At 46.1% G+C, this 15,237-nt stretch overlaps 1 protein-coding gene across 1 annotated transcript in view; it reads right to left on the bottom strand.

Moving 5' to 3' along the window:
* LOC124037649 (plexin-B2-like) overlaps nt 1–15,237 on the bottom strand; it is a 278,879-nt gene that overhangs the window by 34,794 nt on the left and 228,848 nt on the right. The window contains exons 3-9 of the mRNA XM_046352576.1: nt 10,452–11,599; nt 10,003–10,191; nt 8,500–8,625; nt 8,100–8,200; nt 4,579–4,705; nt 4,022–4,178; nt 3,619–3,730 (exon numbers count right to left, since the gene is read on the bottom strand). Coding sequence (XP_046208532.1) covers nt 3,619–3,730; nt 4,022–4,178; nt 4,579–4,705; nt 8,100–8,200; nt 8,500–8,625; nt 10,003–10,191; nt 10,452–11,597 — 1,958 coding nt within the window. The 5' untranslated portion in view covers nt 11,598–11,599. The remainder of the gene's footprint in view (nt 1–3,618; nt 3,731–4,021; nt 4,179–4,578; nt 4,706–8,099; nt 8,201–8,499; nt 8,626–10,002; nt 10,192–10,451; nt 11,600–15,237) is intronic.

Below are 15,237 nucleotides of genomic sequence, written 5' to 3'. Positions count from 1 at the left end.
AGCCCAGAGAGTACAGTCCAGAGAGTACAGTAGGAGAGTACAGTGGGAGAGTACAGTCCAGAGAGTACACTAGCAGAGTACAGTCCAGAGAAAACAGTAGGAGAGTACAGTCCAGAGAGTACAGTGGGAGAGTACAGTCCAGAGAGTACAGTGGGAGAGTACAGTGGGAGAGTACAGTCCAGAGAGTACACTAGCAGAGTACAGTCCAGAGAAAACAGTAGGAGAGTACAGTCCAGAGAGTACAGTAGGAGAGTACAGTCCAGAGAGTACAGTGGGAGAGTACAGTCCAGAGAGTACAGTGGGAGAGTACAGTGGGAGAGTACAGTCCAGAGAGTACACTAGCAGAGTACAGTCCAGAGAAAACAGTAGGAGAGTACAGTCCAGAGAGTACAGTAGGAGAGTACAGTCCAGAGAGTACAGTAGGATAGTACAGTCCAGAGAGTACAGTCCAGAGAGTACAGTTCAGAGAGTACAGTCCAGAGAGTACAGTAGGAGAGTACAGTGGGAAAGTACAGTCCAGAGAGTACAGCCCAGAGAGTACAGTTAAGAGAATACAGTCCAGAAAGTACAGTCCAGAGAGTACAGTAGGAGAGTACAGTGGGAGAGTACAGTCCAGAGAGTACAGTAGGTGAGTACAGTAGGAGAGTACAGTCCAGAGAGTACAGCCCAGAGAGTACAGTAGGAGAGTACAGCCCAGAGAGTACAGTGGGAGAGTACAGTGGGAGAGTACAGTCCAGAGAGTACAGCCCAGAGAGTACAGCCCAGAGAGTACAGTCCAGAGATTATAGTATGAGAGTACAGGTCAGAGTACAGTATGAGAGTACAGTAGGAGAGGACAGCCCAGAGAGTACAGTAGGAGAGTACAGCCAAGAGAGTACGGTAGGAGAGTACAGTCCAGAGAGTAAAGTAGGAGAGTACAGTAGGAGAGGACAGCCCAGAGAGTACAGTAGGAGAGTACAGCCAAGAGAGTACGGTAGAAGAGTACAGTTTCAGAGAGTACAGTCCAGAGAGAACAGTAGGAGAGTACAGTGGGAGAGTATAGTCCAGAGAGTACAGTAGGAGAGTACTGTCGGAGAGTACAGTCCAGAGAGAACAGTAGGAGAGTACAGTCCAGAGAGTACAGTAGGAGAGTACAGTCCAGAGAGTACAGTAGGAGAGTACAGTCCAGAGAGTACACTAGCAGAGTACAGTCTGGAGAGTACAGTAGGAGAGTACAGTCTGGAGATTACAGTCCAGAGAGAACAGTAGGAGAGTACAGTCCAGAGAGTACAGTAGGAGAGTACAGTAGGAGAGGACAGCCCAGAGAGTACAGTAGGAGTGTATAGCCCAGAGAGTGCAGTAGGAGAGTACAGCCAAGAGAGTACAGTCCAGAGAGTACAGTAGAAGAGTACAGTCCAGAGAGTACAGTAGGAGTGTACAGTCCAGAGAGTACAGTAGGAGAGTACAGTCTGGAGAGTACAGTCTGGAGAGTACAGTCCAGAGAGTACAGTAGGAGAGTACAGTCCATAGAGTACAGTCCAGAGAGTACAGTCCAGAGAGTACAGTAGGAGAGGACAGCCCAGAGAGTACAGTAGGAGTGTACAGCCCAGAGAGTACAGTATGAGAGTACAGGTCAGAGAGTGCAGTCCAGAGAGTATAGTATGAAAGTACAAGTCAGAGTGTACAGTAGGAGAGTACAGTCCAGAGAGTACAGTAGGAGAGTACAGTAGGAGAGGACAGCCCAGAGAGTACAGTAGGAGTGTATAGCCCAGGGAGTGCAGTAGGAGAGTACAGCCAAGAGAGTACAGTCCAGAGAGCACAGTCCAGAGAATACAGTAGGAGAGTACAGTCCAGAGAGTACAGTAGGATAGTACAGTCTAGAGAGTACAGTCCAGAGAGTACAGTCCAGAGAGTACAGTAGGATAGTACAGTGGGAGTTGTACAGTCCGGAGAGTACAGTCCAGAGAGTACAGTAGGAGAGCACAGTCCTGAGAGTACAGTCCAGAGAGTACAGTCCAGAGAGTACAGTAGGAGAGTACAGTGGGAAAGTACAGTCCAGAGAGTACAGCCCAGAGAGTACAGTTAAGAGAATACAGTCCAGAAAGTACAGTCCAGAGAGTACAGTAGGAGAGTACAGTGGAAGAGTACAGTCCAGAGAGTACAGTAGGTGAGTACAGTAGGTGAGTACAGTAGGAGAGTACAGTCCAGAGAGTACAGTAGGAGAGTACAGTCTGGAGATTACAGTCCAGAGAGAACAGTCCAGAGAGTACAGTAGGAGAGTACAGTCCAGAGAGTACACTAGCAGAGTACAGTCCGGAGAGTACAGTAGGAGAGTACAGTCTGGAGATTACAGTCCAGAGAGGACAGTAGGAGAGTACAGTAGGAGAGTACAGTGCGAGGGTACAGTCCAGAGAGTACAGTAGGAGAGTACAGTCCAGAGAGTACACTAGCAGAGTACAGTCCGGAGAGTACAGTAGGAGAGTACAGTCTGGAGATTACAGTCCAGAGAGAACAGTAGGAGAGTACAGTAGGAGAGTACAGCCCGGAGAGTACAGTCCATAGAGTACAGTAGGAGAGTACAGTCCAGAAAGTACAGTCCAGAGAGTACAGTAGGAGAGTACAGCCCATAGAGTACAGTCCAGAGAGTACAGTAGGAGAGGACAGCCCAGAGAGTACAGTAGGAGTGTACAGACCAGAGTACAGTCCAGAGAGTATAGTATGAGAGTACAGGTCAGAGAGTGCAGTCCAGAGAGTATAGTATGAGAGTACAAGTCAGAGAGTACAGTAGGAGAGTACAGTCCAGAGAGTACAGTAGGAGAGTACAGTAGGAGAGTACAGTCCAGAGAGTACAGTAGGAGAGTACAGTCCAGAGAGTACAGTCCAGAGAGTACAGTAGAAGTGTATAGCCCAGAGAGTGCAGTAGGAGAGTACAGTCCAGAGAGTACAGTAGGAGAGTACAGTCCAGAGAGTACAGTAGGAGAGTACAGTCCAGAGAGTACAGTAGGAGAGTACAGTCCAGAGAGTACAGTAGGAGAGTATAGTCCAGAGAGTACAGTAGGAGAGTACAGTCCGGAGAGTACCGTCCAGAGAGAACAGTAGGAGAGTACAGTCCAGAGAGTACAGTAGGAGAGTACAGTCAGGAGAGTATGGTAGGAGATAACAGTCCAGAGAGTACAGTCCAGAGAGAACAGTAGGAGATTACAGTCCAGAGAGTACAGTAGGAGAGTACAGGCTGGAGAGTACAGTAGGAGAGTACAGTCCAGAGAGTACAGTAGGTGAGTACAGTGGGAGAGTACAGTGGGAGAGTACAGTCCAGAGAGTACAATAGGAAAGTGCAGTAGGAGAGTACAGTATGAGAGTACAGGCCAGAGAGTACATTGGGAAAGTACAGTCCAGAGAGTACAGTGGGAGAGTACAGTTCAGAGAGTACAATAGGAAAGTGCAGTAGGAGAGTACAGTCCAGAGAGTACAGTAGGAGAGTACAAAAGGAGAGTACAGTCCAGAGAGTAGAGTAGGAGAGTACAGTCCAGAGAGTACAGTCCAGAGAGTACAGTAGGAGAGTACAAAAGGAGAGTACAGTAGGAGAGTACAGTCCAGAGAGTACAGTCCAGAGTACAGTAGGAGGACTAGTTAACTCACGGTGTGCTCTCTGCTTTCCTCACAGTGGCTGAACAGTTGTAGAAATTGAACTCCCTGGTGGCCAGCTCCACTGACTCGTTCACAAAGATCTTAATGGGCACCGCCACGAAATCTACAGGCACAGAGAGGAACAGGGTGAATGAGTGTCATTGTGATTGGTGACGATACAGGTTGTAGTGAATGTAACATATACAAAAAACAGCCTTCAAGGTCAATGAAACAAAGCAACAGAGTAGGGCCAGGAGTTTTTTCTTGACCACATGTCCTGACCAGGAACAACTCTGGGCTTTAAGAAGCTACAGCCTATAATTAGGGCTCAGAGTTTCTCTTGTTCAGCTCTTGTAGTCAGGAACATCTCCTTGCCCTACTGCAGTGCCAGTGGAGACTGAGGGTGATGACCTACCCTGGTGTTCAGGTGTGGATGGTAAGGAGACAGGGTTGGGCAGGGCACAAGTGACCTGGCCAGAGGACATGGTGGCGTCACTCATATAGGAGGGGAACACACAGCACAGACGGTCTGCCTGCCCGAAGGAGGGGAGGGAGGGCACATTGATTTCCACCTAAGAGAGAGAGAGAGAGAGAGAGAGAGAGAGAGAGAGAGAGAGAGAGAGAGAGAGAGAGAGAGAGAGAGAGAGAGAGAGAGATGGAGAGGCATCGAGAGAGGGAGGAGAGAAAAGAGAAAGAAAGAGAGAGTAAAAGAGAGAGGGAGGAGAGAAAAGAGAAAGATAGAAAAAGAGAGAGATAATGAATGAGAGAGAGACAAAGAGATAGGGGGAGGAGAGCAGAGTCAGAGGTGCTTTGAGCGCTAGCACATTCCGCAGTTTTAATAAGCCAGTTTTCAGTTTTCTGAGCAGGATCAATATAGTGAATATTGTCTCAGAGCAGTGGGTCACTGATTCTTATTATTTCTTATCAAGGAGGGACATTACTGCCGTTGCCAGAACCCGTACAGGACACTACCTGCTGGGTCTTTTTGCAGCTGAGGTTGGGTGGGTTGAAGGACACGATCTTCACACACTGCTGCTTGGGGCTCCACAACCAGCCGTTCTTCTCCTCCGCTCGCCGGCAATCAGACCTCCTGGTACACCTGGAGAACACCAACACCCATCAGCCACTGCTCTCTGCTCATTTTGTCCGCTTGTTACACATTCATTCCTGTCTCATAGTGACCTCTTAATAACAGTCATTTCCTGTCATTAAAATACCTCACATTTGAGTTTTATCGGTTAACGTACTGATAACAGTATTGTAGAAATAACAGTCAATAGCACAGCTCTAACAAAAATACTCTGCTCTCTCAGTGCCACAGAAATGAAGAAGTAAAGCAGAAACACTATGAAGGGCCCAGGTTGTTGAAACAGAGCAGATCAATCAAATCAGATCAAATGTTATTGGTCGTGTACACATATTTAGCAGATGTTATCGCAGGTGCAGCGAAATGCTTAAGTTTCTAGCTCCAACAGTGCAGTATACCTAACAATACAAAACAGTACACACAAATCCCCATAAATTTAAAGAAAGAAATTAAGAAATATCATAACGAGTCTGGAATATAAATATACAGTATATATATACACATGTATATAAGGGTGTGTGTAGACAATCTGGACAGGATATGAAAGATGTGTACAGCAATAGTTATATAGGATGAACCTTGACTAGAATACAGTATATACATATGAAGTGAGTAAAACAGTATGTAAACATCATTAAAGTGACCAGTGTTCAATGACTCTATTGTCATCACGTTGCCCTGTTGGTGAGGTTTATGACCCCCATAAATACCTTTCCCCCTTTTCTCTCTCCACTTGTTGTGGCGGAATCAGAATTATTTAGGTAACATTTATAGATAATGTTTTATTGTTTTTATTGCATGCTTATGTGAGATATTAGAATTAGAATGTCTATTTTTGGATGATACTGTTGGCCGGTTGCAGTTATCTGTTCTCTGTCAGGGTTCAGTTACTTGGGCCGCAGAGAGGGGAGAGGTCAAGCTTGTCTTCATATGTAAACATCTTTTAAACCATGTGAATGGATTGATTGAGGGGGAACCAATTATCTCTTGGCTCCACAATGTCTGTGTGCCAGTCACTGTGTCTCTGTGAGCTTGTCCAGAATGGGAGTGTCTAAAATGACAATTGATATATATCCTAATGTCTTGGTACTATGTTGTACCAAGAACAAGAAGTAGAACCTCGTTTTAGGAGAGCAAACTGAACGATAATTTATAGCTAATGCTGTCTGGCTATGGAATACTCCTCTCTCAAGTAAAGTCTTCCTTTGTAATGTTCCTAAGATCTGTTATTCGTCATGTGAGTTGAGATGGGTGTGTCTTGGCTATAAATGATACTTAGAACTGTTTTGCAAGCACTCTCAGAGAATTCATTTATAGACACTGAATTGATTTGAGGGTCACAGGGTTGTGATGGAGCTCATATAATTAAAGATGGACTTTATGATAACTCTGACGTGTGTGTGGTTTGCTCTCATGATTTGGTAAATACAGGAAATTTCCACTACATACTCTACAAAATGGTCTCTTGGAAAGCCCTTTGTTAACATAGAGAGAGTATGGTAACATTAAAAGGTTGGGAAAGGAACAATATGTCAGTAAATACAACCAGTTGAAAGTATCCATTGGTACTTAAAGAATATTATGTCAGATCAGTTGTCGTTTGAGACATTATTACTCATGATAGGATGACATAAATTGTATGTTGGAAAGTCATCACATTCTAGTCAGATTCACATGGAATTGTTGTGCAATTTAAATGTTTAAATATGAAACTATTTGTGAAAAGGTTAAATGTAATTTTAGCTTCTAAATGAGAGAATTGTTTTCATAAGTGAACTATGCTCACTCAGTGGCCCTGCCCAAGTGAACAGACATTGGTTGAGAACTATGAAGCACACAGTCTCTCCCACACTACAAAAGCCCATTGACGAAAGTCAACCTTGTGTTCCCGATGACGTGAGGACTGATGTCCATACGTTTAAAAGGGCTAATATCAACGTGGAGGTGACGATCGCCACGCTGGAAGGAAGAATTTCAACTACGCCAGCCAGAATATAGCATGAGCTGAGTACGGCAACTTGGCATGAACTTTGAACTCTTATTCACTAAAGAAGTGATACATCCTAGATTTTTATTTTACCTTTATTTTACTAGGCAAGTCAGTTAAGAACAAATTCTTATTTTCAATGACGGCCTAGGAACCGTGGGTTAACTGCCTGTTCAGGGGCAGAACAACAGATTTTGTACCTTGTCAGCTTGGGGATTTGAACTTGCAGCCTTTCAGTTACTAGTCCAATGCTCTAACCACTAGGCTACCCTGCCGCCCCGAGTTATCAGCAGCAGCTGTAAACGTGTGCGGCCTAGGAAAGGACAGACAATCTCTTCAGAACGACAGGATACTACAACATATTCGTTCTACCACACACCCTTCTCAGGGTCCGATAGAGACCCAATCCTTTTGTTCTTAGTCCTCCCGCTCTTTCATTGAAACCCAAGCCCCTTTCTTTGTGTAACCAGTCGTCATATCAGTTTCGTCAACTAGGGACGATTTATTTTATGACATAATTAATAATCAATGTATGATTCATCCTGTGTATATGTAATTCTGTGTGATTATTTAGGTATTTAGTCAAATAATAAAAAAAGCTTGTTCGTGAAGATAACCAAGAATTGTACGATGTTCAGATGAGGCTGAATAAGGTGACGATTAATAATTGACTGCTATTGATATAAAAGACCACCAGATCTCTAAGAGTCTATTCGGAAGACAACAGCGCGATAAACATTCTTCCGTGGTGCCCCGACATCTAGTTAATTACATCTACATGATTAGTTTAATCAGGTAATATTAATTACAGATAATTGATTTGATAAAATAGCATGTCATATATAATTTAATCCATAGTAAAGACATGACTCTATGTAAATAGGGCAGCAGTCTCTAAGGTGCAGGGTAGAATACCGGGTGGTAGCCGACAGGAACCATGACTAAGGTTCCGGGAAGGGTACTGGGTGGAGGCCACTAGTAGTGACTGTTTAACAGTCTGATGGCCTGGAAATAGAAGCTGTTTATCAGTCTCTTGGTTCTAGCTTTGAAGCACCTGTACTGTCTCCACCTTCTAGATGGTAGCAGGGTGAACTGGCCATGGCTCGGGTTTCTGAGGTCTTTGATAACGTCCTGCCTGTGACACCAGGTGCTGTAGATGCCCTGGAGGGCAGGCAGTGTGCCCTCAGTAATGCGTTGGGCTGAACGCACCACCCTCTGGAGAGGCCTGCATTTGCGGACGGTGCAATTTCCGTACCAGGCGGTGATACAGACCGACAGGATGCTCTTAATACACATCTACACTCTGCTGATGGAGGCAGGCCCTATCTAGCTCTGTTTAGAGGGACATGGCTCTGAGATATACACTTATCTGGTTCCCTCCATAAAATGATTGGGAGTTTGTATAAAGTATTTTCTTACCTGCCCTCCAGAACACACCAGCCACAGTAGGGGTCCCATGGCGACACACAGGACTGGCAGTCTGTTTTCAGATGGCACGTCTGCACTGGCACCTTGGTGATCTACAGTAGTAACACAGTCCACACAAACAGCATTACAGTGGGACCTTAGAGATACAAACATGTCAGGACTGGAGGTTTATCGGAACACTGAAATGTCTGTAGCGTTGAAATTCACTTATAAATCTTGATGATCTATAGTAGCATGCAGTCAACAACACAAACAGTATCAACATTACTTCCTCTAGCTGTAGTTAACACACAGGGTCTTTCCCTTTCTCTCTCCACAGCAATAACAACAATGACTGACAAACAGAAGTACTGTCTGGAGGTCTGTACAGAACGCTAATGGAGGACTGTACCTTTTTCTCAGTGGTGATATACAGGTGGCTGTGGCTAGTGTCAAAGAAGAGTTTTTTGTTGACGCGTTTCCCTGTGGTGTCCCCTGGCACTTGACTGTACACCTCTGGGTTGGCAGTCAGATGAACCTGCCAGGCAGAACCAGACATACAACTCAACACAGAACACCTAGCATTGCACTAGTAACCGGAAGGTTGCAAGTTCAAACCCCCGAGCTGACAAGGTACAAATCTGTCGTTCTGCCCCTGAACAGGCAGTTAACCCACTGTTCCTAGGCCGTCATTGAAAAAAAAAATTTGTTCTTAACTGACTTGCCTGGTTAAATAAAGGTTAAAAAAAGAACACTAAACACACGCTAGGCTCCTTCTCAACACATGCTAGGCTCCTTCTCAACACACGCTAGGCTCCTTCTCAACACACGCTAGGCTCCTTCTCAACACATGCTAGGCTCCTTCTCAACACATGCTAGGCTCCTTCTCAACACATGCTAGGCTCCTTCTCAACACACGCTAGGCTCCTTCTCAACACACGCTAGGCTCCTTCTCAACACACGCTAGGCTCATTCTCAACACACGCAAGGCTCATTCTCAACACACACAAGGCTCCTTCTCAACACACGCTAGGCTCCTTCTCAACACACGCTAGGCTCCTTCTCAACACACGCTAGGCTCCTTCTCAACACACGCTAGGCTCCTTCTCAACACACGCTAGGCTCCTTCTCAACATACGCTAGGCTCCTTCTCAACACACGCTAGGCTCCTTCTCAACACACGCTAGGCTCCTTCTCAACACACGCTAGGCTCCTTCTCAACACACGCTAGGCTCCTTCTCAACACACGCTAGGCTCCTTCTCAACACACGCTAGGCTCCTTCTCAACATATGCTAGGCTCCTTCTCAACACACGCTAGGCTCCTGCAATGGAGCACAACACAGATAACAAAATAATCTGTCTACCAACAACTCTCTCTATCATTGCATCCTCTCCTAGCCCCTTACCTTGTACACTGCCCCTAGCCTCTTACCTTGTACACTGCCCCTAGCTCCTTACCTTGTACACTGCCCCTAGCCCCTTACCTTGTACACTGCCCCTAGCCCCTTACCTTGTACACTGCCCCTTGCCCCTTACCTTGTACACTGCCTCTAGCCCCTTACCTTGTACACTGCCCCTAGCCCCTTACCTTGTACACTTCCCCTAGCCCCTTACCTTGTACACTGCCCCTAGCCCCTTACCTTGTACACTGCCCCTAGGCCCTTACCTTGTACACTGCCCCTAGCCCCTTACCTTGTACACTGCCTCTAGGCCCTTACCTTGTACTGCCCCTTACCTTGTACACTGCCCCTAGCCCCTTACCTTGTACACTTCCCCTTACCGTCTACTCTTCCCCTAGCCCCTTAACTTGTACACTTCCCCTAGCCCCTTACCTTGTACACTTTCCCTAGACATTACCTTGCACACCTCCAAAAACCACCCACTCCCACACATCCCATTCCACCCTCTCCTTACCTTGTACACCTCCCCCAAGCTGTTCCCCAGGAAGGCGATAGTGTGGTCATTCTCCACAGCGATAGCCACAGCGGTCAGCAGGCCCCTCCTGATGATGACCGCCTTCGCCTGCTGGGCAAACTCTGGCTTACTGGCCAGTGGAGAGGGAAGGAAGTCCGCCCCACACTTATAGTTGTTCAGAGTGTCTTTCTGCAGAGGGAGAGAGAGATTTAAGAGATAAGATAACTACTATATCCCTTAAATCAATCTATCTTTTCAAGGAGAGGAGAGATATAGCCAGCAGGATCCCTTCAGACAAAAATAAATAAAAAACTGGAAACAAAGGGCCTGAAAACCAAAGGTGTCATATATTTGCATTATTGATTAAAAGGGAAATTCTTTTAAAATCACTTACTCTGTTTCTTCTGTCTCTGTCCTTTGAAGTGGATGATAAAGGCTAAGCTACTTACGTCGATATGGGAGGTGCAGAACTCGTCTGTCTTGTAGGAGTAGGGGATGTCCACAGCTGGGATGCCTGCAATCTTGCCCGAGTCGCTATAGCAGGCACTGATTATGTCCACCAGCCTCTCATTGATGGTGTTTAGAGGGTACATGCACAGGGCCGAATCGGCGCCGTCGTCATCTGGGCTTGCCACCATGAACAACACCTTGTGCCAGGCGAGGACCTTACCATACTGACCCGACTCTGTCATCCCCCGGGCCAGCTCTTTACCTGGGGATGCCACATAGGCTGCCTGCACCTTGTTGTACCTGTTCCCCGGACCACAGTTGAGCTGCAGCTCTGTGTAAGAGTAGTAGTGAGGGTCGTCCTCACACAGTCGAGACACAAAGGTGAAGTTCTTGTTATCGGTGCTTCCCATGGTCCTGGAGAACAGGAAGTAGACAAAGCCCTCCTCCTTGAAGGCGTGGCGGAAGTCATGCAGGTACTTGGGCACGAAGGGTGTTGCCTGCACGGTGGACGCCTCGATGATGCTCTCGAATACCACCCAGTCACGGTAGTCCTGGAGGATGCGTGTGCTGATGAGTTTGGAGCTGTCCAGGCTGCCGTAGCCCTTTCCCACCAGAAACACATTAAAGGTGTTGCCGTCTTTATTAATGTATGTAGACATGACGGCCACCACGGCTACACCGTCCTCTATGCTAGCCACATAAGTCCTCTCCCCCTTAGAGTCACTGTAGTACAGTTGCTGCTCCACGTTGCTCAGGTTGAGGAGGGAACAGATTCCCCGGTAGCGGGACCCACAGACGATCAGTGAGCCGTTGGATGGGTGCACCAGAAGCAGCTTGTTGACATTAGGGCTGGGTTTGGTGTCCTGGCAGTACGGAGTGGAGACAGGCGGGGTGCAGGTGCGGGCATCCTCCTTGGGGCCAGTCACGGTGCGGGCCTCTTCACGCAGCGCCTCATCCAGCTGGTAGATGGTGTTGACGGCACCTAGGTAGACGCGCCCGCTGCGGGGGTCTTGAACCACGTTGTTGATGGGCGTTATGGAGGAGAAGTCCAGGAGCGCCTCCTCCTGCAGCTGGTTCCCGGCTGCAGACAGGCATAACAGGAGGAGACAGAGGAGAAGAAGAGCGGCCTGGACCCAGCTTGTCATCTCTTGAGAAGAGAGGAGAGACAGAGGAGAGGATTAGGGGTGATGCACACTATATTGCTTGAAATGTTGTGATGGTGTCACCTAAGACATCACATGGGAGCAGCACAACAGTGAGTGGACATTCCCCTTTTCTCTATGTAGAGGTGTTTCATCGTGACACAAAAACACTACAGTGAATACTACAGTAAAGTCTGCATCAGTACAGCGATCACTAACTTTGATTTGGATGAAGAATACTACTTCAATGACTCAGACATACTGCTCACCCGGGACCAGGCTCTAATCCCGACACTCGGTAGAGGAAAAGACGGCGAGGCAGCCTGACGAAACTACGATATACAGGACGACGTGGGGGTAGCCTGATGAAACTACAATATACAGGATGACGTGGGGGCAGCCTGATGAAACTACGATATACAGGACGACGTGGGGGCAGCCTGATGAAACTACGATATACAGGACGACGTGGGGGCAGCCTGATGAAACTACGATATACAGGACGACGTGGGGGAAGCCTGATGAAACTACGATATACAGGACGACGTGGGGGCAGCCTGATGAAACTACGATATACAGGACGACGTGGGGGCAGCCTGATGAAACTACAATATACAGGACGACGTGGGGGCAGCCTGATGAAACTACGATATACAGAACGACGTGGGGGCAGCCTGATGAAACTACGATATACAGGACAACGTGGGGGCAGCCTGATGAAACTACGATATACAGGATGACGTGGGGGCAGCCTGATGAAACTATGATATACAGAACGACGTGGGGGCAGCCTGATGAATCTACGATATACAGGACGACGTGGGGGCAGCCTGATGAAACTACGATAGACAGGATGAGGTGGGGGCAGCCTGATGAAAATACTATATACATGACGACGTGGGGGCATCCTGAATAAACTACGACGACGAGTACATAAACCACCTCTACCCTCTGTTATACTGGCAAATGTACAATCACTGGAGAACAAATTAGACAAGCTAGGTTCATGCCTATTCTATCAACGGGACCTGAAAAACTGTAATATCCTATGCTTCACAGAGTCGGGGACCTGAAAAACTGTAATATCCTATGCTTCACAGAGTCGGGGACCTGAAAAACTGTAATATCCTATGCTTCACAGAGTCGGGGACCTGAAAAACTGTAATATCCTATGCTTCCACAGAGTCGTGGCGGAACAACGACATTGTTAATATAAATGTAGCTGTTTTTTCTATGCATCAGCAGGATAGAACAGAATTGTCTCGTAAACTCAAGGGTTTGGGCGTGTGTAGCTTTGTTAACAACAGCTTGTGCGTGATCTCTAATATTAAGGTGGTCTCGAGGTTCTGCTCACCTGAGTTAAAATACCTCATGATGAGCTGTAGACCATATTATTTACCAAGATAGTTTTCATCTATATTTTTTGAAGCTGTTTATTTACCACCACAAACCGATGCTGGCACTAAAACTACACTCAACGACATATATAGGGACATTAACCTACAACAAAATGCTCAGCCAGAGCCGTCGTTTCTCATGGTCCGGGGATTTTAATGCAGGAAAATGTAAAACTGTTTTACCTTATTTTCAACAGCATGTCACCTGTCCAAAAAATAAACTCTAGATTACCTTTAATACACACAAATAAACACATACAAAGCTCTCCCTCACCCTCCTATTTGGCAAATCTGACATTAACTCTTTCCTCCGGATTCCTGCTTACAAGCAAAAAGTTAAACAAGAGGTACCAGTGACTCAATGTGCTCAATTCAGATGTTGTCCAATGACGCGGATGCTAAGATTCAGAACTGTCTTGCTAGCACAGACTGGAATATATCCCACAATTCATCTGATGGCATTGAGGAGTTTACCACATCAGTCACCGGCTTCATTAAAAAGTACATCGACGACTTCGTTGTCCCCACAGTGACCGTGCGTATATATCCCAACCAGAAGCCATGGATTACAGGCAATATCCGCACTGAGCTAAAAGCTAGAGCTGCCACTTTGTAGAGGTGGGACACTAACCCAGATGCCAAATGCCTTCTATGCTCGCTTCGAGGCAAGCAACACTGAACCATGCGTGAGAGCACAAAGTGTGATCACTCTCTCCGTAGCCAATATGAGAAAGACCTTTAAACCGGTTAACATTCACACGGACGCAGGGCCAGACGGATTACCAGGAAGTGTACTCAGAGCATGCTCTGACCAGCTGGCAAGTGTCTTCTCTGACATTTTCAAGCTCTCCCTGACCCAGTCTGTAATACCTTCATGTATAAAGCAGAGATCCATAGTCCGGTTGCCCAAAGACGCCAAGGTAACCTGTCTAAATGACTATCGCCCCGAAGCACTTATATCTGTAGCCACAAAATGCTTTGAAAGGCTGGTCATGGCTAATGTCAACACCAGCATCTCAGACACCCTGGACCCACTCCAATTCACATACCACCTAAACAGATCTACAGGTGACGCAATCTCTATTGCACTCCACACTGGCCTATTCCACTTGGACAAAAAGAACACCTACGTGAGAATGCTGTTCATTGACAACAGCTCAACGTTCAACGCCACTATGTGACAAATAACATTTGATTTTATAGTATTTTTATCATGGTATACTATAGAATTGTTTTCATGTGGGTAACCAAGTTTAACAAAGATGCTTTATTGTTAGATTTGATTGAATTTATGGATACACTTTCCAGAGGAACTCCCACGGCTGAATAGAATAAGGCCAATAACTACATCTCAAAGCCGTACTTTGAAACTGAACAATGGCAGTCTGTCGACAGATCTTGGCAAACATTCATCATGTTCTTTCTCTTCTCCTTTTAGCAAGAGGAAATACAATATGTTCAGTAAGCCGGTTGCTTTGTTTAGTGGGGGAATAAGATCACACAGCGTCCTTTGATACACAAAAACAGCCACACACTTGCAAACAGCAGGAGGCAAACGGCATCCTCCTCCCTCGCTGCTGATTGCCCATGCTGTGGTTACAGTTTTTTTTTACAATTGCTAACAAGCGTTTACCTATAGTTAAGATACTTTTTCTAAACTCTTAACATAGCCATAGCAACACACAATTAGCCAAATAGAAAAACTCTTCATTTCAATAATGCAAATAAACTTTCTCTATATACATTAACTATCAAAACACGGCAAACCCGACTCAATATCTAATCATTCTGTCAAAACACTAGCACATGTTTTCTATCCAAGAGTAACGTATAGTCAATCATAGCACAACGACTTTGGTTCAACAACACATCCAACATACATGGCCTTTGGTTCAACAACACATCCAACACACATGGCCTTTGGTTCAACAACACCTCCAACATACATGACCTTTGGTTCAACAACACCTCCAACATACATGGCCTTTGGTTCAACAACACATCCAACATACATGGCCTTTGGTTCAACAACACCTCCAACATACATGGCCTTTGGTTCAACAACACCTCCAACATACATGACCTTTGGTTCAACAACACATCCAACATACATGGCCTTTGGTTCAACAACACATCCAACATACATGGCCTTTGGTTCAACAACACCTCCAACATACATGGCCTTTGGTTCAACAACACCTCCAACATACATGGCCTTTGGTTCAACAACACCTCCAACATACATG

This window comes from Oncorhynchus gorbuscha, linkage group LG06 (genome assembly GCF_021184085.1).
Source record: "Oncorhynchus gorbuscha isolate QuinsamMale2020 ecotype Even-year linkage group LG06, OgorEven_v1.0, whole genome shotgun sequence".
NCBI lineage: Eukaryota > Metazoa > Chordata > Actinopteri > Salmoniformes > Salmonidae > Oncorhynchus > Oncorhynchus gorbuscha.
Note: the sequence above shows the minus strand (reverse complement) of the source record. Positions and strands in the feature narration are given on the sequence as shown.